The sequence below is a fragment of the Pleurodeles waltl genome, chromosome 1_2 (genome assembly GCF_031143425.1).
Source record: "Pleurodeles waltl isolate 20211129_DDA chromosome 1_2, aPleWal1.hap1.20221129, whole genome shotgun sequence".
In the NCBI taxonomy this organism is placed as follows: domain Eukaryota; kingdom Metazoa; phylum Chordata; class Amphibia; order Caudata; family Salamandridae; genus Pleurodeles; species Pleurodeles waltl.
This window is the reverse complement of record NC_090437.1, coordinates 571745375-571770596: the sequence shown is the minus strand read 5'-3', so window position 1 is coordinate 571770596 and position 25222 is coordinate 571745375. Positions and strand designations below refer to the sequence as shown.

Below are 25222 nucleotides of genomic sequence, written 5' to 3'. Positions count from 1 at the left end.
GTGGCTTCGGGCGTCAAGATGGCGGTCGCACTCTGAGAGTGCTCTGGACCCCTCCGTCATCTGCCCGACGTTACCACGATTTAGCGACCCAATGGTGCCGTGCCAACCGTCCCCGCGGTCTCTCCGTCCCGCTAGGATCCTGATGTGGTGAGCGGTAGTGAAGCCGAGCCCCGTACACGCGCCGCGGCGCGAGTGTCAAAATGGCCGTCGGAGCCGGACCGCCTCGACGAAACTGACTTTGAACTGCCTGCCCTTTGGTGTGGCTGCCCTGGGCCGGAGGTGCCGTGGAGACCGAGAGGGAGCCGGCGCTGAGCTTCGGAGCGCGGGCTCCTGTGGATTGAAGGGGCGGCGCTGCCCCGACCTGCAAGCGGGGCTCCTGGTGTCACGGGCTGCGCCGCGCACCTGATTGGTGGCGCCGGCTGCAAGAGCCGCGGCGTCCGAGCTGCTTCGGGGGGAAGACCCCTGGGATTCGCCCGGGTAGCGAAGGAGCTGCAAGAAGAGCGTCCCCTGCGGCGGGGGCCCCCCGGACCCCTGATCGAGGTGAGCGGTATACCGAGGGTCTGCGGCAAGCTGGGGGGTGACGGCTGTGCCAGGGCCCAGACGCTGGAGAATGACACACCCCCAAAAGAAAGACAGGGGAAGGGGCTCAAAAGAGAGAGGAGCCCGGCGCCTTGGACTGCCCTCCGGGCCCCAGACCAAGTGGGGCCTACTGCAAAGTGCCACAGAGGTGTGAAGTGAGCCGACCAGACAGGAATAAAATCCCCTGGGCCCCTACCCTATCGGATCGCGCGGTCGCAGCGCAGTCAATACATACCCACCAACACCAGCCGTGGGCCCAGCAGCCGGGCCGGAGCGGTGGTGGATCCGCTGCCGGGACACCGCGTCCCTGAACTCGTGCCCTTTGGCGATCCTGATCTGGGGCTACCCGACAAGGTCCCGGGCAGGCCCGGGTGACTCTCCGGGGCTTCCCCCCGCTGCGTTTGATGATTCGGCCCCCCCAAGGGGAGGAGTGGACCTGCGACCATTACACTCCAAATAAAGAACTGTGATCACACAAACCTGCCCACCACGAAAGAGCCCTGCCGGCAGATGCCCGCCCTGAGGCACGACCTGGAACACCCCAAGAAACTATACAACTGACCCTCGCCCCGCGCCAAGATGGGTAAGGACAAGGCAAACAAACAACCCCCGGCCTCCCAGCAAAAGATCGACCAGTTCACGATGCCGGCGGGTTCCCGGGGAGGAGGAGACGCGGCTGGTGGAGGTCCAGCGCTGGACGGAGTGAATGCCATCCTCCAGGCAATCCAATCATCGCAAGCAGCCGTAGAGACCGGGGAAGTACGAGAGGACATGGGCCTTATTCGACAAGACCTCAGAAACGCAGTGAGTCGAATCACCGAGGTGGAAGCCCGTGTCTCCCAGACTGAAGACGAGCTACCCGATCTCAGAACCAAGGTGGCTGAGCTACAAACTGGAACCAGTGAGTTGCACCGTCGTGCGGAGGACGCGGAAAACCGATCAAGGTGCAACAACCTGCGCTTTATCGGATTCCCGGAGGGCGTGGAGGAGGACAAGGCCCCCGAATTTCTAGAGCGGTGGATTAAGACCTGGATGCCAGATCAAACTCTTTCGCCTTGGTTCGCAGTCGAGCGTGCCCACAGGGCCCTTGCCCCACACCCCCCACCGGGTGGCCCTAAACGCCTGATGATTGCACGCTTCTTTAACTTCAAAGACCGAGAAAATATCCTCAAAGAAGCTAGACGCGCCGAAGACCTCCAATGGGAGAATCATAAGATCTTAATCTTCCCAGACTACACCCGTGAAGTTCAGACCCACCGCCGATCATATGAGCACGTAAAGCAAAAGCTCAGAGCAATGCAGCTCTCATACATGCTCCTCTTCCCTGCGAGACTTAAGGTCCTCATGGCCGGGAAAGCGTACTTTTTTGAATCTCCTGAGAATGCGTGGGACTGGCTAACGGAGGAGGGTGTCGGAGCCCGAGGGGTCCCCTGAAACCAGTGGGGGAGACTACCTGTGAGGCACCCCCCCCCCTTGGGGAGACCCCGGAGGAGCCGGAGACGTACCAGATCCCGTAGAGAGAGGCCGAAAGACTCAGGCACTCCCACAAACGACGAGACGGCTCGAGACCACGATACACAGACCGAGAGAGTTCCGGTCGGACCCTCGGGACCCCGGGACACAACGCAAGCCGCTGATGACAACCGCCTGAGCCAGTCCCCGGTGCTTGGTTGATCTGAATCGTTAGGTCCCCACCGAGATGCGTTGGGAGGACCTGGGCCACCAGGTGCGCACCAGTGGGCCCTGGAGGAGATATTGCGAGAGGCCTTGCACCTCCTCAGCGCATGACGCGCAAAAACTTGAATTATGTCTGCTAATTGCAATTGATCCGACTAAATGGAGGGGTCCATCTCTCCACCCCAACGACAGTCCTTCTGGCTGTTAGGTTCTGGTTGGGTATTTGGGTGACAGATGCTTCCGGGGGGGGGGAGGGGAGGGGGAGTATGGGGAGGGGGGTAGTTGGGGGGTAAAGAGTTTGAAACGGGTTTAGATAGTAGAATGTTGAATATGTTTCTTTGTTATCTTAATAATATTTCACGGTTATGTTTGAAACAGTCGTCCCGGGGTCCACAGACAGGTACTCAATACCATATAGCACCCACGCAACCCACGCCCGGCCCTCACTAACCCAGATCATCTCATGGAACGTAAATGGCCTATTAGATAAGATCAAGAGATCCGCAGTATTCATTACTCTCCGCAGATACTCCCCATCAGTGGTCCTATTACAAGAAACCCACCTCCTCAGGACTAGGTGCCACATGCTCGCACGAGGAGGGTACGACAGGGTTTATCATGCGGGCTTCTCTAGAGGCTCCAGGGGGGTGGCCATTCTGCTCCACCGCTCGCTACCCATGGTGGTTACAGCCACACAATCCGACCAGCAGGGCAGATTTGTAGCAGTTACGGGGATTCTTCACGGGTCACCGATAAATCTTGTATGTGTGTACGGGCCCCCGGCGGGACTTGACGCATTCTTACTCTCGCTCCACCACGTAGCAGCGGGTCTCCCCCAGGGTACTACCCTGCTGGGAGGGGACTTCAACGCCGTCCTCGACCCCAGTCTGAATGTATCCGGCGAAATTACTGCTAGTAGATCCACCCGGGCCTCGAGTCTTAGCAGCTGGGCTGAGAGCCTCGGCTTGTGCGAGGTGTGGAGAACCTGGCATCCCAGGGAGCGCCGGTACACGCACACCTCGGCCGCCCACTCGACAGTCCAGAATTGACCTTGTATTTATGCCTGCTCTAGACATCACCAGCCTCACGGGTGCGGAGTTGCTACCCCGCGGGGTCTCAGATCACGCACCAGTGCGCGTCCAGCTGGGCGGTACAGACCCCACCAGACGCCCGATGTGGCGCCTGAACGCATGGTACCTACAAGACAACGACTACACCCATGAAATTAGGAACCACCTCACCCAATATTTCGAGCTGAACCTGGGATCGGTCCGATCTCCAGGTACAATATGGGCCGCCTGCAAGGCCACTCTCAGAGGACATGGCAAATATCTCCTGCGTTCACGCGAACGTGCCAGAGACTCGCGACTGAGTTGGAGGCCAAGGCGCTAACCCTGGAGCGCCAGCAAGAGACCTCAGCGTCGGCCTCTATTCTGAGACAGCTTACTATGGCTAGAGAAGAAATTAAGCATATAGCACTAGAATCAGCAAAACATATTTGGAGGGCCTCAGCAGCACGAATATATGGCTGGGGGGATAAAAACGGGAAACTCTTACACTGGCTGACCACCCGCCCTCTAGCTAACAAGGTCATACCTGAAATTGTGGAGGACTCGGGTTCTCTTTCCAAAACACCCACTGAAATTGCGCAAAGTTTTGCTTCTTACTACGCGCGATTATATGCAGAGCATCCCCGACCCATCGCTGAGAGAGAGAGAGAGAGTCTCCCCTTTTAAACGACATAACTCTTTCCAGAGTTCCCCTGGCGACAAGGAATAGACTAGATGAAACTATTGGCCTCGCGGAAATCACTAGCGCGATCGCCAGCCTGGCACTGGGCAGGACCCCGGGGCCGGATGGGTTCCCTGCAGAGTTATACAGCAGATGCAGCGACATTTGGGGTCCCCACTTGCTCAGTATGTACGAAGAAGCCGAGAGGCAGGGCCGCTTCCCCAGTGGGATCGACCAAGCCACAATTGTAGTGATCCCCAAGACCCAACCTCCGTCGCGACACTGCTCGGCATACCGGCCCATCTCACTTCTAAATACAGAGATCAAAGTGCTGTCCGTGATCCTTGCCTCCAGACTGAAGGAGGTGATGCCCACTCTGGTACATCCTGACCAGTGCGGCTTTATGCCTACCCGCAGTACCAGACATTGCATTAGGCGGTTACATCTGGCCTTGGCACATAGTGAGACCATGTCACACACACCCCTGGCGCTACTCCTGCTCGACTTTGAAAAAGCCTTTGACACAGTGGACTGGTCCTTCCTTGACCACGTGCTGCAAAGAAATGGGATCGGGCCTAAATTCCGAGGCCTGGTGAGGCTCCTCTACTCTAACCCGAAGGCCTGGGTACAAGTGAACGGAGTGGTCTCCCACTCGTTCCCCATTGGCCGTGGCACCCAACAGGGATGCCCGCTATCCCCACTACTCTTCGCACTAATAATAGAGCCCCTGACGATACTGCTTCAAGAAGACTCATTGATCGAGGGTTGGCCCTGGCCCGCTTGCCCAGAGGACCGAGTAGCGTTATACGCAGACGATGTTCTACTGAACATTTCCAACCCGGCTAAAAGCGGTGCTCGCGTCCTACAAATTCTGGGCCTCTTCGCGGAGGCCTCGGGACTGATTCTAAACCCCCACAAGTCCCTATTGGTCCCCCTACATCGCTCCCGGGACTGTGTGGACTGGCAGCGTAACATCCCAGTGCGAAGGAACAGTTTTAAATATTTGGAAATACATATCTCACTACTCCCTGAGCTGACATGGGAGCTCAACATTACACCGCTAACTAGAAGAATTAGAACTGACCTACAGAGCTGGAGGACTCTCCCCCTAAACCTGCTCGGCAGAATAGGACTCCACAAGATGATGATCCTCCCCAGACTCCTATACCTATTGCAAAACTTCCCACACCCCATCCCCAAGAAATGGTTTAAAGAGATGGACTCGCTGGCGCGTCAATTCATGTGGAACGACACCTGCCCGCGCCTGGCGCTCAGAACCTGTCAAAGAGATGTTTACGACAGGGGGCTGGGCATGTCCAACATCCATTACTATCTCCTCGCGATGCATTTGCTTGTGATCAATGACTGGGTGGGGGGCGGGTGGTCGGACCGGACGTATCGGCTGGAACTCCGATCGCTGGGCTACCCGCGGATCTTCGATACCCTGTACGGGGGCCCGATCTCCTGGTACATCCCAGAAGTGACTAAAGTGATTTTATTGGGTTGGCGAGAGGCCCAGAAGTTGTCGGGGTGGTGGGGCGCCTTACCCAGCAGACCCCGCTATGGCATGGGAAGCACCTAACGGAAGTGGCGGGCCTGGAGGGTTTTCAGAAGTGGGACAATATAGGTATCTCTACACTGGGCGATGTTTGGGAAGGGTCACATATGCGATCATTTTGGGACCTCCCAAAACTCTTCTCTCTAAATAAGACACAATTCCATAGGTACCTCCAGCTCCGCCATGCCCTACTAGTAAATGTGCAGGCAGGAGACAACATACCCGAACATAACCCCATGGAGGCAAAGGTACTGATGGGGAATCTGGGTAGGGGAGGTGTTTCCCAGATATACCGTACTTTGATCGCTAACACTGCTTGCTCCCTGGGGGGCTCTGCCAGAGATGGGAGGGATGGGTGGGTCCTATGGAGGAGATGGACTGGAGTGAAGCACTGATTGCCCCTCGTAACCTAACAATGGCCACTCGCTTCCGGTTAATACAGACTTTTTACCTCCACACAGCCTACCTCACACCCACCAAACTACACTGGGCGGGCCTCCAACCCACAGCTGAGTGCCCACGATGCATGAACCCCACGGCTGATTTCTTCCACATGGTATGGACATGTCCGGTCATAGTGGCCTACTGGGGGGGCGGTCTTAGAGGAGATCTCGGGAGCCTTACAGGAAAACATAGAAAGGGAGCCACTGCCCCTCCTACTGGGGATCCTGGGAGACACTGGGTTGAGAAGATCAGATCGAACCTTCCTCGGGTGGCATGCCTGGTGGCCAAGAGGGATATAATGGCGGATTGGAAAGCCAGAGGTGCCCCAGCACTGACTAAATGGAGGCGGGGGTGGACTGGTGTGCGCAACGTGAAAAACTGGTATACGAGGCCAGAGGATGTCCGAATAAATATGATAGGATATGGGGGAAGTGGGAGGCCGCAGCAGTTACTTAGGTGGTGTTTGACCTTCATTTACACTGTGTTGCCTGGAATCTGGGACTTGGGACCGACCACTGTTAGGCGCCACGTTGGCACCTTGTTAAATACATGTATGTATCATTGACAATTTTTTTCTTGCAAAATCAATAAAATGTCTTTATCAAAAAAAAACATGCCGACGAGGGCTTCTTATGGCTCCAGGGCTGTCACGCGAGATCACATGCGGAGCCGTGAAGATTCCAAAGTCCTTTTCGACACAGAACTTTCAAGAAAGTTTCTGTAGAATGTGGTGCATGAGAGTAATCAAGAGGGGAGGAATCCACAGGTAGAAATATCCATCAAAATAATCTGTTTGGCATGAAGTGCACAACTCCTGAAATGGTGAGGTAGGGAACAGCCAAAAGAGTCAACTAGGGATTTCATCCTGAGGACAAGAAATGCTAGTGCTTGAACAGGCTCTCCAGAGAGAGTCCTGCAGCTATACCAGGAAAACTAGGACCAATTCTGGCTCCTTCTGGCATTGTATCAGGGGAGAAGGAGGCAGGGTTAGGTATTCACTGGAGTAGTGTCTATCTAATGGAAGGATGACAAACAGGAAAGTGCAGCATGTTTGGGTGCCTCCTGTGTTTTGGGTGCTGGGGGAAATAACTGTGGCTCTAAATGGGTGTGGAAGGCCTACCTCCTGTGCTCCCTAAACTGAAACAAAGTGACGGAAGGAGTGCCTAAGTTAATTTCAAACTTCTTTCGCCCTCTCTACTATCATCTACACTTGGGTGGAGATCTTCCTATTGTAAAGTACAGAAGAAAATGTACAACTTTTTTTCTATCGGCATCTAATGGTGGCCTCAGCCTCTGTCACCATCTCTCCCTCTGGAGCTACAGAAAGTTTGGATGGTGCACTAGGCTGGCCCTGAGTGCTGCCTCTGCTAGCAGGCAAAGCCACCTGAGTAACCCTAGGATTGTTGGTAGAATTGGCAAGCTGGGGATAGCCTCATCAGAGTGAAGGCGAATGCACCCTTGCTCCTTGCTTTGTCAAATGGCATAGACATCAATGATAGAGAAACTGGTGGCACACATCCAAGCATGTCACATGATGACGCTTCTGCCCATGGCACCCCTAAGCACCTATTTGGTCACATCCTGGTCATCATGCACTGTTTGAGCACAGGAATCCTTAAAGTCCTAAGGAAGAGTGGGCAAAATGTCACTCACCATGTCCCAAAGTGAATGTGTATAATGCTCCAAACAGGCAGACTAAGGTCAATGAACGAAGAGCTAAAGTGGCAGAAGAAAAGACTCTTTTGCCCAGAGTACCAATCTTTTAGATTCTCTATCAGGCAGAGCAGTAGAGAAAGAATTAGGATTCATCTTGGTCTCCAAAGCTTGAGCAACAAGATAATCCAACGTCGGAAATTTCTGCATCACAGACAGGTCCCAGGGAGTAGGCATCGCGCAAGCAAACAGGCATCTCTCAGGGAATGCAACACAAGGATTAGATCAGGTTGCCATAGGAGTCTCAGCCAATGTTTCATCAATCAGCAGCAAGGGTTCAGTAGATGATGACCCAGGTTGCAAGATTTCAGTCAATAAGTTTGCATTTGGCTCCAGAGTGAGCAATTGTAAATCCAGAACTTCTATGGCTCTACATATTACGACCACACAGGATGTACTCTCTTTAATAGATTAATCCATTTAACTTTCAGGAAAACTGTATAAACCATTGACATTTTAAAGGTAGAGGTTAGTATCACTGTAATGGGGGAAGGGAGGATGTAACGGTCTTCCTCCTCATCATTATTGTAAGAAACAGATTTGAGTCCCTGAATCACATTAGAGTAAGAACTTAAAATTGCTTGCACCCTCTGATAGTACTGATGGCAAAGCAGAGGAACAGGATGCAAAAACTCCCAATTCACAGGCATTGACATTAGTTATTACATAGACTGAAACATGCTGAGAGCTGGGTGAAGTCATCTTCAGAACTGGAATTAGGATGGAGACCAAAACCGTCGCCTCTAGAGCCAAGCTTCGCACCACTAGTGGGAGTGGAGTCAAAGTACAAGAGGGCCTTTCGCTATTGAGGGCCAAGCAGAGGAAACAATAGAGGGAAAAGAGACGCTAGAGGAAGTTGAAATGGGGGCCCCTATCGGCAGCAGAGGGACTGAAATTACAACATCGCTGCCATGAAGGCCAAAATCTGCTGCAAGGTCAAAGATGATCTGGGACGTTTGGGGCTCATCTGCTTCAAAGTTGAAACTGGATCCAAATCGGACACTGCCAGGGGAGTCTGTGCTTTTGAGTACAGACTGCACAACTTCTCCCTGGAGTGGGAATGGCAGGACATGGTCAAAATCGTTTTGCCTTCTTCTGCTTGCATCTCGACTTGCATTTCCAGTACATCTTGGACCCAACTAATGGGCTCAGGACCTCAAATGGGATCGACCCCACTTCTTGTGCTTGGTGATGTACAGCTTGACTTTGCACTCTGTGATGGCTTCAGAAGCATCATGGTGCATTTGCCACAGGCCTTGGAATCCTGTTTGGAGCTAAGGCACCAAAGACAGATGTCTGCAAGTTTGTGATTGACATCCGTTTCCAAAATGCCAAACTTGTAAAACCTGTGGATTTATGGGGAGGCATCACTGTACAGTGTTGAAAAAAAATTTGGCTTTACCTGAAAAACACTGAATAACGGGGGAGTAGCCCCGGATACTCATCGGGGAAAAAGATCAACTGACATCTGCACACATGTGTAGTAGCAGTTATATGTTCCTCCATCTTGTCACTTCAAGAGGTGGGATACAGCCTGGCGCCACAGGCAGGAGCATGGAAGCTCTTCCGGGACGCTTTACGGATGAATTGTTGCACCAGGGAGGACGCAAAAGATGAGAAATCAGTGGTTGGAAGTCAAAATCTACTGGTGCGAAGGACAACAAGCATTTGCAAACTCCCACATTATTTCATCAAAAATATCGTTTTAACACTGATTAAAAGATTTGCTGCATACTATTGCATACACATGACCTACTTTATCTCAAGTTGTTTCACTTTGTTTTTTGCAGTCTGAAGGCTTATCTGAAGGTCATCTTTTGAACGCTCTGCCAGCAGGCACCGTTGGTGAAGCACTTCTAACTTTCTGACATCACCATCATTTTCTCTGCCTTCACGGTACACCTATGAACAGATCACCACGTGTAAATTAGACCTAAGACACGTTATTTAAAAAAGACCGCATCAACATTTTGAATACAGGTTTTATGTTAAAGAGGAAAGAAACAGGAAATGTAATGGACAAAATAATTGGTTCATCAATCGAGGACCTCTTATTCTTGTAATAAATATAAGAAAAACAAACCGAGAAGAATCAGAAGATAGGCACATTTTCCACTATATATCATACCTCAATAAATAGTCCCATTTATGGTCCTTCCTAACTCTTTTATGCTGCATCTCAGGGATACACATGCTTATGAAACATTCCTTCAAACACACACGTCCTCCGCCCTTTAATACAATACAAATGAATAAAAAAAAACGTCCTCGTCATAGCCGCTCCTTTTTTTAGGCTCAGCAAAACAGCATAGAGTAAATACACTCAATATTTACCTGGGATACTGGCGGAAAAGTGGCCCTAATTTTAATGGCCTCTGTAGCGCTAGACACAGTAACCCGTGAAATTCTACTGTCATGTATTCACTGGAATGCGCTATATTTTATTTGGCAGATCGAGAACAAGCTGTTCAACTGCCCCTGTTTCAATCTTCTTATTTTATCTCTGCCGAGCACTATTTAATGTGTACATTCCCTAACTGGATGCCTTTTTAGGTCCAATGAACCTCGCTATTGATGTAAACCGTAGACACAATTTGCCATTCGGTTCGATGACGCTTCGGACCATACTCGAATCCACTATCCAAATCGTCTCTCAAATGTGGTTAGCTGTATGAATGCTAAACCACTGAAACTGAACGCAGAGAAGCCTAAGGTACTACCAGTTGGAGGGCGATCCCATTTGTTCGGCAAACGATGGCCAAAAGATCTTACCCTGATCTTTTCTTGCATTTATTTTTAAACAGTCGTTTACTTTACACCTAGATAAATAAGTTGTATCTGTGTGTTCTTTATGAGTATGCCATACACCATCTGCCCCTTTATTCTACTGGCATGGCACAACATAGATATCCGGGCCACTCTTCTGTCGCAACTAGATTATGGAAGACTCTAAATTTCTGTGTATGTGATACGTTTTTGCCAGATTTCAGGTCGTACCAAAAGTGTCAATCTATTTATTTTTCGGATTTCATTGCTACACTCGTAAGACTCCACATATATGACCCCCTCCATTGGCTTTCAATTGTCAATGTCTTCATCATGGGGGATTATTTCTCTTTATTCAATTCTTTAGTTAATCACCATGTTCCCTGCAGTTTTCTTTGGACCAACAACTAGTTATTCCTCGCACTCTCTGCACTTAGGCACTGTAAAGACAGACGATGTGTCTGTTACTGTTCATATGTTGAAGCAAAACAGTGGGACCCACTTCCCTTCAGGCCACACCTGGAGGACGAAAACCTACTGTACTATAAGACTTCTAAAACTTGTCTCTACTCCACATGCAATATAATGTACCCTGCCTTAGGGCTGTAAGACCTTCAGGGGTGACTTGCAAATACCGTATGCAGTGTTAGGGGACATGGCACACAGTCTGTGTGCCATGTCGTGTTTTCACTATCTGCACCAAGACATGCAGCCTGCAGTGGCAGCCTGTCATGGGCTTGATAAGGGGTCCCTTAGGGTGGCACAATTTGTGCTGCAGCCCTTGGGAACCCTCCTTAGTACCCCAGGCCCTAGGAACCAGTACTTACTAGGGACTTAGAGTGTGCTAGAGGTTTTGCCAGTTGGGGAAACAACTGTGCAATTGTGGGGAAAGAGATCTGGCAATGGAGACCTGGTTAGCAGCAACCCAGTGCACTTTCAGTCGAAATCACATCAGACACCAGGCAAAAAGTGGGGGAGCTAACAATGCCAAAAAGGGTGCTTTACTACAACTACTTAGAGCCACTCGGCCCTGCTGGCGCCAGGATCAGCAGCAATTGACACTATTCTGACTGTGAGTCCTCAGGGATGAGAATGGGGCTGATGCCGCTACAGGGTGCAGGCGGAGCTAGAAGCATAGGATCGGCAATGGAGAAGGCCACATAGGAACAACTGGCATCAGAGATCGGATCTGTGAAACCCCATCAGAGTTGAGGCCAGAGCACTTGGCACGGAACCTGATGGGGCCTCCTTCGACCCCCGTGGGGCCAGAAGGCCCTCCAGAAGGGTCAGCCCGCTCTAATACGCAGCGCATGGTCTCGTAAAAGTTCTTTAGTTGAGCAAGGTCACTAAATGGCAAACATGGCAACGACTCCGCAAAACAGTGCCTGGAACCCAGATGTTATTCACTCATCACATCAGCCGACGGACGAGATTAAGTCAAAGTACATTTAGACTACTTCTTGTGCCTCTTCCCAGAGTCCAAGGACCACGAGTGTGAGGAAGAGGACTTGGGGCTCCTGGAGTGGTCCCACAACCTTCTTAATAAGGACCAAAACCTCCTAGGAGTTGCACTAACTGGCATTGTCCGCCAGGCTGCAAGTAGCTCAGGGACCGCTCCTTCAAAGCTTTCAGCACCATGGCCCGCAGTCCATGGCCTGCAGTCCGAGCACAACTGAGTCATTGTCACACTTGAGACACCATAAACACAGTAGGTGAGGTTCCAAAATGTCAAAAAAAGCCAGTCAAAAAGAGACAGAGGGGTAGCTCTTCTCCGGATCAGTGCTAACCTGCATGGAAAGAAAAGAACTGACAGCCGCCCGCCTGGGTGGCGTCTATATAGGTCAGCACAACATCTCTTAAGGGGCTGCCGATGACGCACAAAACTGAACAAAGCCCCAATGGTGCACGGGAGTACTGCTCACACAAAAGTTTCCAGATCCAGTCTAAAGCCTGGGAAATTCAAAGGTAAGGAATCTGCAGTTGGAAGTCTCTATCAGATGTTTGTGACAGCAGTACCTAAATCTAACACACAGATATAGAAAAATTATTCCTTGAACAGTGTAATAATTAACCAAATTTGACAAATTCATGTCTCCCTACACAATAACTCACAAAGCATTTGTCACCGGGAACCTTAATATTACTAATACATTTCTGCAGGATTACAGGGCAACACTAAATGCACATGCAGAACAATTATTCTATAATCTGACTGCAAACAGTTTAGACATTTGGATGCAGTTTCATGTCTGATGAATGTCATCATGCAGACTGGTAATGGTTGAAACATAACACTTATTGCAATGCTTGTTTTGTGGAGTGATGACTTTTGAGATAATCCTTGCAGTATTCGTTCTGCTGCTGATCATTTACATTTCCACACAATTATGCCAGTGAACTATTTGTCTTCTCACAACCAGCAAAAAAAACATTGCCTGTTGATTTTCATGAACAATTACTGAACACGACAAAAGCATCCTTGATGACTATGTAACTGAAAATTTAACAACTTTGAAATACCATTGAGTAGTTAATGGCAACAGAACAACTTTAGGTTTTGCAGCTAGAGGTGCAAAATGGAGGAGATTGTGAACTTGTTTAGTTTTTTTCTGATGTTTTAATAACACATTTGCTAACTGCCATAATTGAGTAATCTGCAGCCATTTTTTATGCTCATGTTGTACTAATGTGCTTGAGTTCTCTCGCCTCCAACATACCCAGCCTCAGTTCAGTGCCTAACACCACAAAGCAAGGATTCTCAATTAGCCTAGCTCAGCATCTGAGATCACCCTTGTCACATCTCTTTTTATAGTCCCCTTTCATTCTCCTCAAGAGAAACACAGGGACCTGTTAGCACCATCATCTGAAGTTTCAGTTTCTGTCACTTGTAAACTGCTTCTACCACCTATGTGAAGAAACTGTTGAGGAAATTTGGGGGAAGGTTAGCATTAGATGCTCAATTCCTTTGTGAGGTGCAGCTCTGCCTGGCTGAGTAGTGATATTGCTTTATTTCTGCTTAATAAGAATGTATTAGACTTCAAGTGAGTTCAGGAAGATGATTTTCTTTTACCCATCACTCCAAAATGCTCGCCCTACAAGTTGCAATGTAATTATGTAAAATTTTACTTACAAGTGCACAAACACAGGGGTGCCTAGAAGCTACTGAATTAACACAACAAGCAAGAGGGGAAAGAACAACTTTAAAAACGTAGAATGCTTTGACTAAAAAGCAACGTTTTTAGACTTTTGCAGAGCGTGTGTATGTAAAGAAGTGCATACAACTTTAGTGTGAGTTTGTTGCATTCTTTGCCGTAGCAACATAGAAGGTCTTGCTGCCTAGTGAGACTGTTCTGGTCCACGGAACATCAAGTAAAAAATGGTCAGCAGAAAGCAAGTATTGCTGCGCAACATGGGTCAGGGATTCTTTGCGGTCGAGAACGGAGAGCAGGAATCAATGATCCGCTAAATTATTAATAGAGATTTGAGAACTACTCTTTTTTTGATGAGTAACTAATTAAGGTGTCTTAGGATGGGGGCGATATGATTCTGCCCATTACCAGGTGGACAGCAACATTTTGTGCCAGGTGGAGCAATTGTAAGAGTCTGTTTGGAAGGCCTATGTTCAATTAATTACAGCAGTCCATTCTAATTTGTATTGACGACATTCCCACTGTAGTGAACAAATTACCTTCTGTAATGGTAATTCTGTTAGATACTTGATCCAGATCTCTCGCCTTAGAATATTCCCAAGATGCTTGACTGGATCAAGAACATTTCTGCAATGACACTCCAGAAGTCAGAGTGGATCAGTGTATCAGTGCAATCCCCCAGTGTGCTGATGTGAGTTTTTTGCTTGACTCTGTCTGTGATGAGTGTCTTTGTTGGACAATGCCAAATGCACTGGCGCCCATGTAGCAGCCTGGCAGATATCAAGGACAGACTCAGTGTGTGCTAGCATACTGGTAGCAACCTTGGCCCTGCGGAAATGGGCTCTTAGAACTTTAGGAGGCTGCTTCATGGTCATTGCTTGGCAGATCTTAATGCAGCAGTCTATCCACCTCAACACACCACTACCTTCCATTTCTTCACCCCATAGCACCACACAAAAAAGCCAGATGGTCCCTGGTACAATGAAGACAAAAGCAGAAAGACCTTTTTGAAGTCCAGACGATGAAGCCTGTCCTCCTCTTTTGAGGGATGAGGAGAAAAAATGTGGCGTGGGGGGTTGCACCAACAGTGCCTGAAGTTCACTCCTGGGACGTACTGAAGTGATCACAATGAGAAAGACATTCTTTAAGGTCAGAAGATGCAACAAGCAGCTGTGCATCAGTGTACATAAAATAAACATCAAAACCAAGTGAAGGTCCCACTGTGACGGGATAATTATCTCTGTGCAACCTTAAAAACATGAGGTCTGACAATTGTGTGGATGCTGATAAACGCTTCAAAGTCTTTCTGGCCATAGGCATGCTGTCAGCAATGAGCAGGCTATTTAAGGAGCTGCAGTAATCAATTCTGATCTGGCAGATTCCTGACCATACAGACTACAAGACAAGTTAAAGGCACTGAATTGACTGTCAGCAAGAGGTTGCTAGTGTAGCAATTGTAGAAATAAAGTAGAATGATTTTAATTGTGGAATTATGTAATTAGAAGATTCTTAGATCTAATCACCCAAAAGCCTTGCAGACCGGGGTTTTCCATCTAAACACGTGTTGGCTATGTGTTTTCTTCTCGGAATAATCACAAATAAAGGATTTTGTAAAGAGTAAAATGAAAAGGACTTCTGTGACACTGTACAACCCTGGCACCAAAGTCCCCCCAAAGCAGTCAGTTGTATCTAGGCAAGCACAAATCAAATACTTGGCAGGGTCTTGTCCATCATGAATTGTTCCAGCCTGAGGACTTCCAGCACCGCTGGCAAGATATTGCTGGTCATCATCCATAAGGCATGCATATAGCAGTCCAGCAAACAGACTGTACTGACTGATCACAGTGCCAAGTTGGCTTAAGCGAACATTTGTTTCCAACCGTCTGTCCTCTTGGACTACCTATCCAGAAAAATCACAGGGAAAGAAATCGGGTTAACTTTATTGATTGAACCCTGCACCATCAGGCTCTCTGGAGTAGGATATGTGGTGAAAACAAAAATCAGGTTCGCCAGGTGCTTATCTGTAATGCCTAGCTGCCTGCCTATTCACAAGAGGGCAGAAAAGGGCATTGGGCAAGTACCCTTCAAGAGTATCAGTGAGGACCTTGAGGAAGATGAACAAGGGCTCGGAGGTTGCAGGATTGCTGCAAGGACATTAGTCTTGGGCTCAGAGGGCAGCCGCAAATTCATACTGTCAGCTATCTGCTGGACCACAACTGCAAATGATGCACTCTTGTCAGTTGGTGGTCCAAGTAGGGAGTCAATCCCTGTATTAGAGGAGGTATTAAGTCCACTGTCATCTTATATTGTAAATCTATATAGAAATTGTGATCATCAAAATGAGAGGGAAGTTCGTCATCCTCTACAACACCATCCACAGTATTTCCCTCTGGTAGTGTACCTTGTTCAGACTAGAGACGAAAAGATAATGAAGCGTCTGTGGGCACAACTGCTCTGGTGGAGGCATTGGTGGAGAATTAGGCAGTATGACGACCAGTTGCTCTTGGGGTGACGTTAGTTTAGGGTCAGACATTGTGATCAGAAACTGACCCTCTTCTGGCACCAGCAGTGTTAGCACCGGCTGCGATGAGTGTCAGCATACCTAAGGTCCAAGCGCAGGAGTAAGCATCAGTTCTGGAGTCAGCAATTGACCATGACCAGGTTCCAAGAGGTGAGTCAGTGCTGGGGAATGCTCCATTGGCGGTTATCTAACAGGAAGCCCCTGCAGATCCTTGGGGTCTACAGGCACACCAGAGGAGGCCAGCAAAGTGACAATAATCTGCAGCATAGGGTCTTAGAATGTCTTCATCTGCAGCAGCATCAACCATGGCATGAGAAACTCAGGGAGCACCTGAATCAGCTGGGGAATCAGCCCCATAGTCAGGGAGCACAAAGAACACTGACTAAAATCTCGTGCTCTCATGCTTTCTCCTTGGACAGAAGTGCCAGGATGAGGTTAAGGTCCCGCTTTGATTTTTATAATTGTGTTTAGACTTTACTTCAATTTGGACTTACCAGAAGACTTGGACCAGAGATAGACCTCTCATGAAACAGGTCTCTGGAGTGAGATCAGAACTGTGTCCTGGAGTGAATTTACAGAGATATAGCTTCTGTGGACCAGTAGGCAGGTGGCATCTGGGTTTTGGCTGAACTTCAATGAGACTTCAAGGGACATCAACCCCTGTGGCCAAAGTTGCCCCACTGAGATCGTGGACCGAGACGTGGTCCAAGGAAGACACCATTATAGGATTGACATCCTGTATCCCTTGCATCAGGACCACTTCATTGCAGTCTATGGAGGTTAGCATTAACACATTAAACAGAAGAGAGCAAGAATCCCTGCAGTTCAGTACAACTGATAGGTTGATTTCAGACCTGAAAGATGGAAGAGGGACTGTCTGCCATTGATCTGAGAAAAAGGAGTCAACCCTTTCAATGGAGGAGAGTGTGTCTACCAGATTGCATTATATTGTAATGTACTGTATTGCAGAAGCATCTTAAATAAGCCTTCGATGAGGCTCTTTGGCAGATGGATAGCAGGTTGCGCTTGGTTTGAATTGAATACATTGGTGTCATGCCTGATGACCAGTGTGGTGCTCTTGTTGGGTCAAATGTCTGTGCACTTCAGTATGGAGTGGAGTATCAACTTTTTTACACAACACTGTTGTATGTGTATGGAAAGGTGTGGATTGTAAGTGTGGTCAGTTCAGGTTGTTGGTGTGTGTATTCCTAAACCATCTCTAGGGAAGGAGCCAAGTACTTATTTCTATCCTTTATTTCAGATGGGGTTACTGGTTCTTGTCTTTGACAGGAGTGAATTCCATAATTCTGCTGACTGTGTAGAGAATGAGGTTCCACCAATGCATGCCTTCTAATTAGGTGGTGTGGTGGGGAGGGGTGCCAGTCTAAAGTGAAGGTTTCTATTCTGGAACTCTTTGAAGTTTGATATAGATAGCCATGTGCTCAACAGAGGATGCTTTGAAGCAGAAGGCCTGGGCCATGAGTAGGCAATGACGTGCTTGGTGGGATGGAGTGGTGTGTCCACGTAAGCACACAGATGTGCATATTGTCTTGATAATGCTTTCTTGGTTCCATGGCGTTTACAGAGCAGAAATAGTGAGCCTTTCTTTTGAGTTGTTTGCAAAGCCTATCTAAAGCAGGACTAGGGGGATGGTAGCCTCTAGCTTCTCTGTGTGGAGGATTTACAGGGGGAGTAAGAAGATGCTTAATCTGTCAGGGAAGTAGAATGATATCCAGTTTAGGAAGTCTCCTTGGGTATCCCTAGCCTCACTAATCACTGAAGTGCTGGTGTCACATTCAAATTAAAATAAATTATTTATTTGCTGACAATTTAGTCAGAGATGTCTGCCCTTTGCCACTCTGGACAGATGATGGTTGCCATTCTCATCACTGAAATGCATCATATGCAACGCTTGAGAAGCTGTTGATTTAACGGAGTCTACATTTCAAATACACATCACCTTTATAGTGTTTCTCACAATACCAGAGCAGTAGACTAATATTATATCCCAATACCTTGCATATATTTTATATAAAACAATACAAATACAAAACATACAGTTCAATATTATATTTTCTATAAATACAAAACCACGTTGTTGTTTCTCAATGCCTCTGCATATAGTGGGGCAGCCATCTTTAGAAAAAGTCACAATGTAATAAACTGTCAGTGGTATGACCCATTAGGAGCTGTATAAACTCTGAAGGAAGTTAAAAGCCTCCTTCAATTGTCATGCGTACAGTTAATCTTTTTTTCACGAGTTCCAAAAAAGCCTCACAATCATTTTTCGGCAAAAGTGAGACCTTACAGGTAATGGCTAGTATAGATGGAAACAATAGATGTCATTAGATTTCCTAAAGATATCACCATCAGTCCTATGCTAATGCCATACCAGCTCCATAACTAAACAATTGCTAGTGCCTTGGCATGATCGCAGTTAACAGTACCTACAGAACTAAATGGCATGCTTACTTTTTCAAGCTCTTCTTCAGCGGCTCTCTTCTCTCGTATGGCACGTTCAATTTGGCTTTGCTTGTCCCCACACTCCTAGAAAATTAAATTCAGAGGGTCTGTAAATGCAAAGCATTCTGTCTAAATTGCTACACACCATATTTCATGGATGTAAACAAATATCAAGATTGTACACTTTTTCTTAACATGCTTAGAACATCTGTTGAAAATTGCAATAACCAAGCAATTATAAAACCCCCTTTAAATGATGTTAAAGAAAAAATACTTGGTAGATACGTGGTCTACCTGCAGTTATATTAGCTGTTGAATAATCCCAGGTGTCAGACTGGATCCAGAACGTTTCAAAGGTTTATGATACTAGTAGGGGTGATACCTTTGAAATAATTCCAGAAGATGAAATCACTGAAGCCACATAGCGGCCACCTGGTGCAACACCCTCAGTTTTTGTCCCTGTTTTCCAAGCCTTCTAGATGAGCAGACAGAGAAACACCAAATATATGAAGTGCAGGGCCAAACATTTAATTGGAACCTTATTAATCTATCCCTGTACTTATAACCATCAGACAGGGAGGTGGGTGCGACTGGCAAGAAATCTGCAGGCAGATCGCATCCATCAGGAAGCTAATTAGCGAAGGTAAGTAGCTTTTTCTTCTGATGGATACTTCTACCTACAGATTCCTCTCCTGTTGAATAGATTTCCAAGTAGTATATTTCCCAGTGGAGAGCTGAAGAATTGTTAAAGAAAGATGAATAATGGCACAGATCTGGACAATTTCCTATCATTGCACACCGCCAAGTTCAAGAAATAATGTTTGGAAAAAGTTTGTAAGGATGTCCATGTAAACACCTTGCAGATTTCTGCAACTGGAATCTCTCACGAGTGCAGAAGACAAGGACTTGGCTCTGGTGGAGTGAACTCTGATTCCTTCAGGGGGCTCCATTTTGGCAAGTGCATAGCAAATTTTGATACAAAGGGTGATCTTGAGGGATAATGACTGTTTCTGTACCACCTTCCCTTTTCTACTGCCACAGTAACTGACAGAGGTGGTCATTCAATCTGATGTCTCTAGTATGGTCAAGATAAAAAATTACTGTCTGCCTAGGGTCCAGGAGATGCAGCTGGGGTGGGAGACAGAATGGTGGGATGGTAACAGACTGACCCAAGTTGAAGGAAGTAACCACTTTTGGGAGGAAAGCATCCCTGATTCGCAACACATGTCTGTCAGAGAAAAAAAGTCATAAACGGCAAGTGGGTGGCCATCCACGGCCTGCAGCTCACTGACCTGCATTGCCGTAGTGATGGCATCTAAAAAAAGACGGCCTTTATGCTTAACAAATGCAACTGTGAACAGGTTCAAATGGAGAGCCCCATCAAGAATGTTAAAACAAGATTTCGGTCTCACTGGGGCTTAACTAAGGGGGTTGGAGAGTACAGATTGGTCAACCCTTAAGGAACCTCATTACAATAGGAATTTTGAAGAGAGATGGTTGGTCTGGAGACAAAGGAACACCGACTACGCAGCCAAATGCACACCCTCTCTGAACTTGAGAGAGTGCAAACTGGAGGACCTCTGAAAGTCAGGTTTGCTAAGGGCCTACATTGTTGTCTGTCCACCATGAAACAAAATTGTTCCACCTCCCAAAATAAACAAACTTTGTTGAGGGGCAACAAGCTGACAGGATAACATCCACCCCTACGGTGGCAGCTGAAAGGAGCTTAGATGTCTGTCCACGATCAATCTTCAGGTATCAAGGTGCAGGCCTCGGAGGCTGGGGTTCAACACCATCCCCTCTGTGTGGGAGAGAAGCTCTACTCTGGATGGGCAATTGGAGAGGTGAGACACAGAGACAAGCAAAGGTCTGCATACTGCACCCTCTTCGGCCAATGGGGGGTAATTAGAAGGACTTGGACCTGGTCCTGGAGAATCTTCCTTAGTGCAGCTGAAAGATCCACCTCAACTGAAATGCATCCCCCAAAGCTCTCCTCAAAATATACTGGTGGGCGCAGAACTGTTGGATTTCAGCATTTTCTGAGAAGGCGAACAAGTCCACCTGAGGAGTGCCTCACTTGGCGAAGATGTCCAGGATTACATTCGGCATAAGAGGCCACTCATGATCAGCAAAATAACACCAGCTTAAGATGAAAGCTCTGAAATTCAGAGACCCCACCAGGTGTTTAGCTGTTAACCAAATCCAATGATGGTTTGCCCACTGCTACTAGAAACAGAAGTTGAGACTCTTCTATCCTCTTGGTTGTTTACATACAACATTACATTTGTATCATTCATGAATATCTGGACAGAGATACCAACCTTACATGGATGGAAGGAGGCCCTGAGCACCAGCCAAATCACCCACAGCTGTAGCAAATTGAAGTACCTGCTTTTCCGGAGACCACAGAACTGTGATCTCTACATCAGCTGCCACACTAGAGTGGAGATATCCATTACTACCATGGCAATGGTTGATGGGGGGACTGAAGGGCATCCCTTGGAGAAGGCTCACCTCGTTCCCTCACATCCACCGCAGCAACCAGCGAGACCACAAACATGTCTGACAGATTTGCCTCTTTTTGAAACTACTGCCTGTGAAGGAAGCACAGCAAAGTCCTAACTTGTGTGCGTGACCAGGGGGATACAGGAAGCTAGCAGACCTAGCAGTAGCAAGACCGTCAGGAATGGAACGCCTGCGGTCTTCTATGAAGGATAGCATCATCTTCTGGATGTTGTGGATCCTCTGAGGGGACAGATAGGAACGGACAAAAGGTAGTTTCCAGACCAACCATCTGAGCGGGAGACTTTTGGAGGGCTACAGGTGAGATCTGGGTTTGTTTATTGAAAACTCCAGCACAAGCAGCAGACTGTGCTGACTGCAGATGGTGCGACCCCCAACTATGGTAACTTGCCTTGAGCAGCAATTTGTCCAAGTATGGGAAAATTAGAATACCACACCATCTGAGATGAGACAAAATCACTGCCATCACCTTGTTTAAGACTCAAAGTGTTGATGGAAATACTGACAATTGGTAAAGGTGGGATACACTACATAACACATCAGCAGGACCAAAGTTAGGATCAGCACCTTGAACTTCTCCTACTTGAGATATAGGTTCAGGACCCTTAGGTCTAGGATCGGACACAAAATGTCATACTTCTTGGGAACAAGTAAGTACACTGAATAGCACCCCTACCTAATATCCTGCTCTGGCACTAACTCCACTGCTTCTTTCAGGAGGAGACCTTTCATTTTTTGCTGCAAGATGGAAAGATGGTCCTTGTACGGGAACGAGGGAAGGAGAAGCATGAAGAAAGGGTAGGGTATACCACCTTCTGCAGGACCCACTAGTCTAAAGTGATGTCTTCCAGGTTGGTAATGATGTATAGCTTCCCACAGGCTCCTGTTGTGTTAGCAAAAGCAAACTAGGTCTGCTACCTTCTGGTACTTGGGGGTGGAGGTGGTGCAGGTACAGGGAGAGGAACCTAGATGGAGGAATCTGCAGTGTGTACTTCTGGCTCTGCCTCTTTATTGTCTAGTAACAGTGTTTGGGGACTGATGCGTCTGGGTGGGCAGGTGTTGGTGAAAGCTGAACACGACGATGTTGAGGGTGTTCGAGGCCTGGAGATCTGAGAATAGCCTTATTAGCCTTAAATGACTCCAGAACTGAGTCCGCTTTATCGTCAGCTAGAGAGCTCCATCAAAATGTAGATCCAGGAGGGTGGCTTACACATCCATGGCGCACCCTGACGTGCAAAGCCAAGCTTGGTGGCTGACCGGCACTAGAGCCTCTCCCCCCCCCCCCCCCCCATGACACTGCTGACTAAGTGGCCCGTGCTAAGACCATATTGTGGTTGTATGAAGCATTTTGCCTCCCTTTGATAACTTCTGATATCATAAGGGGACTGGGGGAGGACCAGATGGGCTGTGCCCCATAGGGCATGATTATACCTTACTAGGAGGCAATTGGAAATCAAAAATTTTAATGCCATATCTCCAGCTCGGAAAACCTTCTTGCTGCATGCCTACAAACATCTTAATTCTCTGTATGACAGGGTCATAGGATAAGTCCCAAACAACTGTCCAAAGAACAAGAATCCTGAATAGCCAGGCTCTCGGGAATTGGGTGAGCAGACTAGAAGGGTGGATCGCCTGATGCTGGATGATAGTGCCTTGCTACTGATCTGTTCACTGCCGGATGCTGAAGCAGGCTTCTCCCACACCACCAGGACTTGTTTCAACAGGGCATCATAGAAAGGGAGTAAGCGCTCGGAGGCCTCTGTCAAAGGTAGGAGGACCTCTGTAAGAATATTAGACTTTATATCCACAGAGGTATGTGACAAGTGTAGTACCCCTGCAGCTTTCTTCACTACTGTGTGGAAGAATGTTATTTCTTGGGATGAAGGCCCTAAAGGGTACTTTAATGCCATTTCAGGGGTGGTATTCAGACCACTGGCTGAGGAAGTGCCAACAAAGACGGCCAATTGATCAGAGGCTTACCCCATCCCATATAGGTTTAGGGGATCAGAGTCAGAGCCAAAGAGCTCATGGATTGTTTGGCCATAGGACATGCCCTTATGACAGTATGACTCTTCAGCTAATGAGCTTTGGGCTTCTCTACTGGAACTGTGCTGTGGTGTGGTACTGGTTCTGCTATACTGGATGTTGAAGCAACTACAACAGAGTTAAGTCAGAAGCAGGTTTGGAGAATGCAGTGTCAGTGGCCTTGGGTACTGCGCCGGTCAGCATCTTTGGTAGAGTTGGTGCAGAGTATCTCTGCGCTGGTGACTGGAGGGGTACCTGACTAACATTGGGAGCCAGAGGTGTAGCTTAGAACAGCTCCAGAACAGTAGGCATAAAGAAAGGCCATACAATCCCTTTGGCTGAAGGCACGCAACATCAGGCAGTTCCCCATGCAAAAATATTCTATATAGCATCCAGAAATGCTGCTGGATCAGATTATAGTGACAGAAAATCTTGGTATACAACTGCTGGGGGAGAGGGAGGGCCTAGTGGCTCAAGAGCAGACTCCAACGCCAGGGAGCTAGATGGCAGGTCCTATAGCTCCACTGCTACTAGCTCGGCTCCAAGGATTAAGATCCTGTGGGAGCCGGAGGGCGCCTAGGAGTCTTACCTTTTGAATGTTTCTTGTGCTTCTTATATTTCCTCTTTTTTTACTAGAGGAGTGGAAAGGACCTGACCTTGTGTGGGCCAGTGAGCAACATCAGCCTCTCATCGTCATGGTCATGAGCTACAAACAGTTTGGCCTTCTGCCCCTTAACCGCCTTGGTTTACATGCTGAAGAAGGACTCGTAGGACTTGGTGTCATGGTACAAACCCTAATACCAAAGACAAATAGAGCAGCAGTCGGTGATAGACATCTGGCCCTCCCAGTCTCAACATGGCTTGAAACCGGAACACTTCGAGGTGAGGACATAGCACTGCACTTAATGCTTTTTCTGTGTGAGAGAGTGAGCTCCATATCAGGGTCAAAGGTACAGAAAAAAGTGAACTAGCATAGTTGCACTGTCTATGTATATCTAATTACATTCTTGAATCTTCTAGGATGCTTAAAACGGGAAGGACAAAGGAGCATTCCAAGTACTCTGTTCCAGATAGGAGATATTGAAACGTACACTCCTTGACAACCCTCTCTAACAACGAGCTGCATTAATGGAACCAGGCTAGGAAGTAGAGCAAAGGAGTAGAAGCAATGGAATTTGTCCATCCTAAAAAATGCCTTCCAACCCCACCCTTTTTAAAGCACAAGGAGGGAAGGGGAGAAAATTAGGATTGAGGAAACCCTGAAAACATCATCTACATCCCAGGGTACCCCTTGATCTGAATTAGAACATAAATGATAGTGGAGACTTTGCTGGAGTGTATGCCATTGTAGAGGCATCAAGTTAGAGCCAGGGTGTATAACGACTGGTTGCTCTTTAGTGATCTTGTATTGCGACATTGGTCAAGATTGAGCGAAAGCCAGTTTGGTGCCTGACATCGGTATCAGTACAGTATTCATGTCTGGTATCAGTGGTGTTAATGTGGAAGGGACCTTACTGACTATACTGGTGTCAATATCAGGCCTGAATCAGGTCCGACAGCACAGAGGACAGATCTGCCAGCAGTAGCCCAACTAGGGGTTTCCTCAGTTCCTTAGGTCCTGAGGGCAAGGCAGAGGGAACTGTAAATATACCAAAAACATGCAGCATGGCCTTCTTGAAGGGGTCAATCTACTGTGGAATCATCAGTAGCCTGGTAAAAGTCTTGGCTCACCGGGATCAGCTTAAAAATCAGCTCAGTGATTAGATAATTCAAAGGTGAACGACTCACATCATGACGCACTCACCTCAGTCATTCTCTTTAGGTTCAGAGTAGCAGGATTCCATTAAGACCCACTTCCGATTTTTATGTTTACTCTTGGACTTTGACTTACCAGAGGTCTTTGAGCACAAAATTTACCATTCACAGGAAGAGCCTTGGGAGCAGGAGCAAGCCTGTACCCCTGTCTTGGAGCAGGACTTATACAAAGAATGTGAGGACTTCTTGTGTTTGGTGACGTACGGCTTCAAGTTCTGCTCCAGGATCATTTTTAGGTGCACGTGGGTACATTTATTG

The 25222-nt window shown here is 47.8% G+C and overlaps 1 protein-coding gene across 5 annotated transcripts in view; it reads right to left on the bottom strand.

Annotated features, from left to right (window-relative positions):
• Window positions 1–25222, bottom strand: part of SCLT1 (sodium channel and clathrin linker 1) — a 419430-nt gene that overhangs the window by 149925 nt on the left and 244283 nt on the right. For all 5 annotated transcript variants that reach the window (XM_069242161.1, XM_069242151.1, XM_069242154.1 and 2 more), the window contains 2 exons: window positions 18611–18685; window positions 9459–9604 (listed from right to left, as the gene is read on the bottom strand). In XM_069242161.1, coding sequence (XP_069098262.1) covers window positions 9459–9604; window positions 18611–18685 — 221 coding nt within the window. The remainder of the gene's footprint in view (window positions 1–9458; window positions 9605–18610; window positions 18686–25222) is intronic.